This window comes from Aplysia californica, unplaced genomic scaffold (assembly GCF_000002075.1).
Source record: "Aplysia californica isolate F4 #8 unplaced genomic scaffold, AplCal3.0 scaffold00103, whole genome shotgun sequence".
In the NCBI taxonomy this organism is placed as follows: Eukaryota; Metazoa; Mollusca; class Gastropoda; order Aplysiida; family Aplysiidae; genus Aplysia; species Aplysia californica.
Window position 1 is genome coordinate 486,544 of NW_004797373.1, and position 776 is coordinate 487,319.

General features: G+C 44.3%; 1 protein-coding gene across 1 annotated transcript in view; it reads right to left on the reverse strand.

Annotated features, from left to right (window-relative positions):
• Positions 1-218: 218 nt before the first annotated feature.
• The window catches only part of LOC101848426 (mannan endo-1,4-beta-mannosidase), a gene marked incomplete in the record, with an annotated part of 14,029 nt that continues 13,471 nt past the window's right edge, over positions 219-776 (reverse strand). Inside the window, 1 exon segment of the mRNA XM_013080867.1 lies at positions 219-708. Coding sequence (XP_012936321.1) covers positions 481-708 — 228 coding nt within the window.

The window sequence follows — 776 nt, forward strand, 5'->3', positions numbered from 1 at the left end:
TCAGCCTGAGTTAGATATGACTAGCAAGGTCCCTCTGTCCTATACTTTTTCAAAACGTGACAGTATTTTGGCAGGCTAATATCAACAAAAGCTGCATATTTCCTTTTCCTGGGTAACCTTGATTTAAAATTATTTTTTTTTCAGAAATCTTTTAAGTTAAATAACTGATATCTCCTTGTACGCGTAACGAGAAAACAACAACAACAACAACACTGAAATGAAGAAAAATGATGCAGCATCACGCTATTTATTCTTCTGATGACACTCACGGCATATTCGTAGGATCGGGTGTCACAGAAGATAAGGCAAGGCATGGCTTTAACACAACTAAAAATATAGCAACGTAATTCTTGAGGCCCATCCACTTGATTTGAGAATTTGAGACAGAGGTCGATGGTGGTGTTTACAACACTCATACCCCACAACAAGCTCTTCGGTTTTCTAGTGGAGTTTTCGCGAAGCCTCAAATGACAGTAGAGTTCAGAGGTGAATAGTAATGTTTCCATTTCCAGTGAAGTCTTTGATGTGTGTTATGGCGGCCAACTGTTCAGGGCCATTCTCGGAAAGCTGCCATGACCAGGCCCCAGCGTAGCCGTGGGTGTAGGCGTAGGAGAACAACTCGTTTGTCGTCATGCCACCGCCTCCGTACTTTACAGCAAACTCTCCAACGACGATCGGTTTGTCTAGCCCATAATCTGGTGCAGAGTGCTGGGGATGAGGTGAGGTGAGGTGAGGTGAGGTGAGGTGAGGTGAGGTGAGGTGAGGTGAGGTGAGGA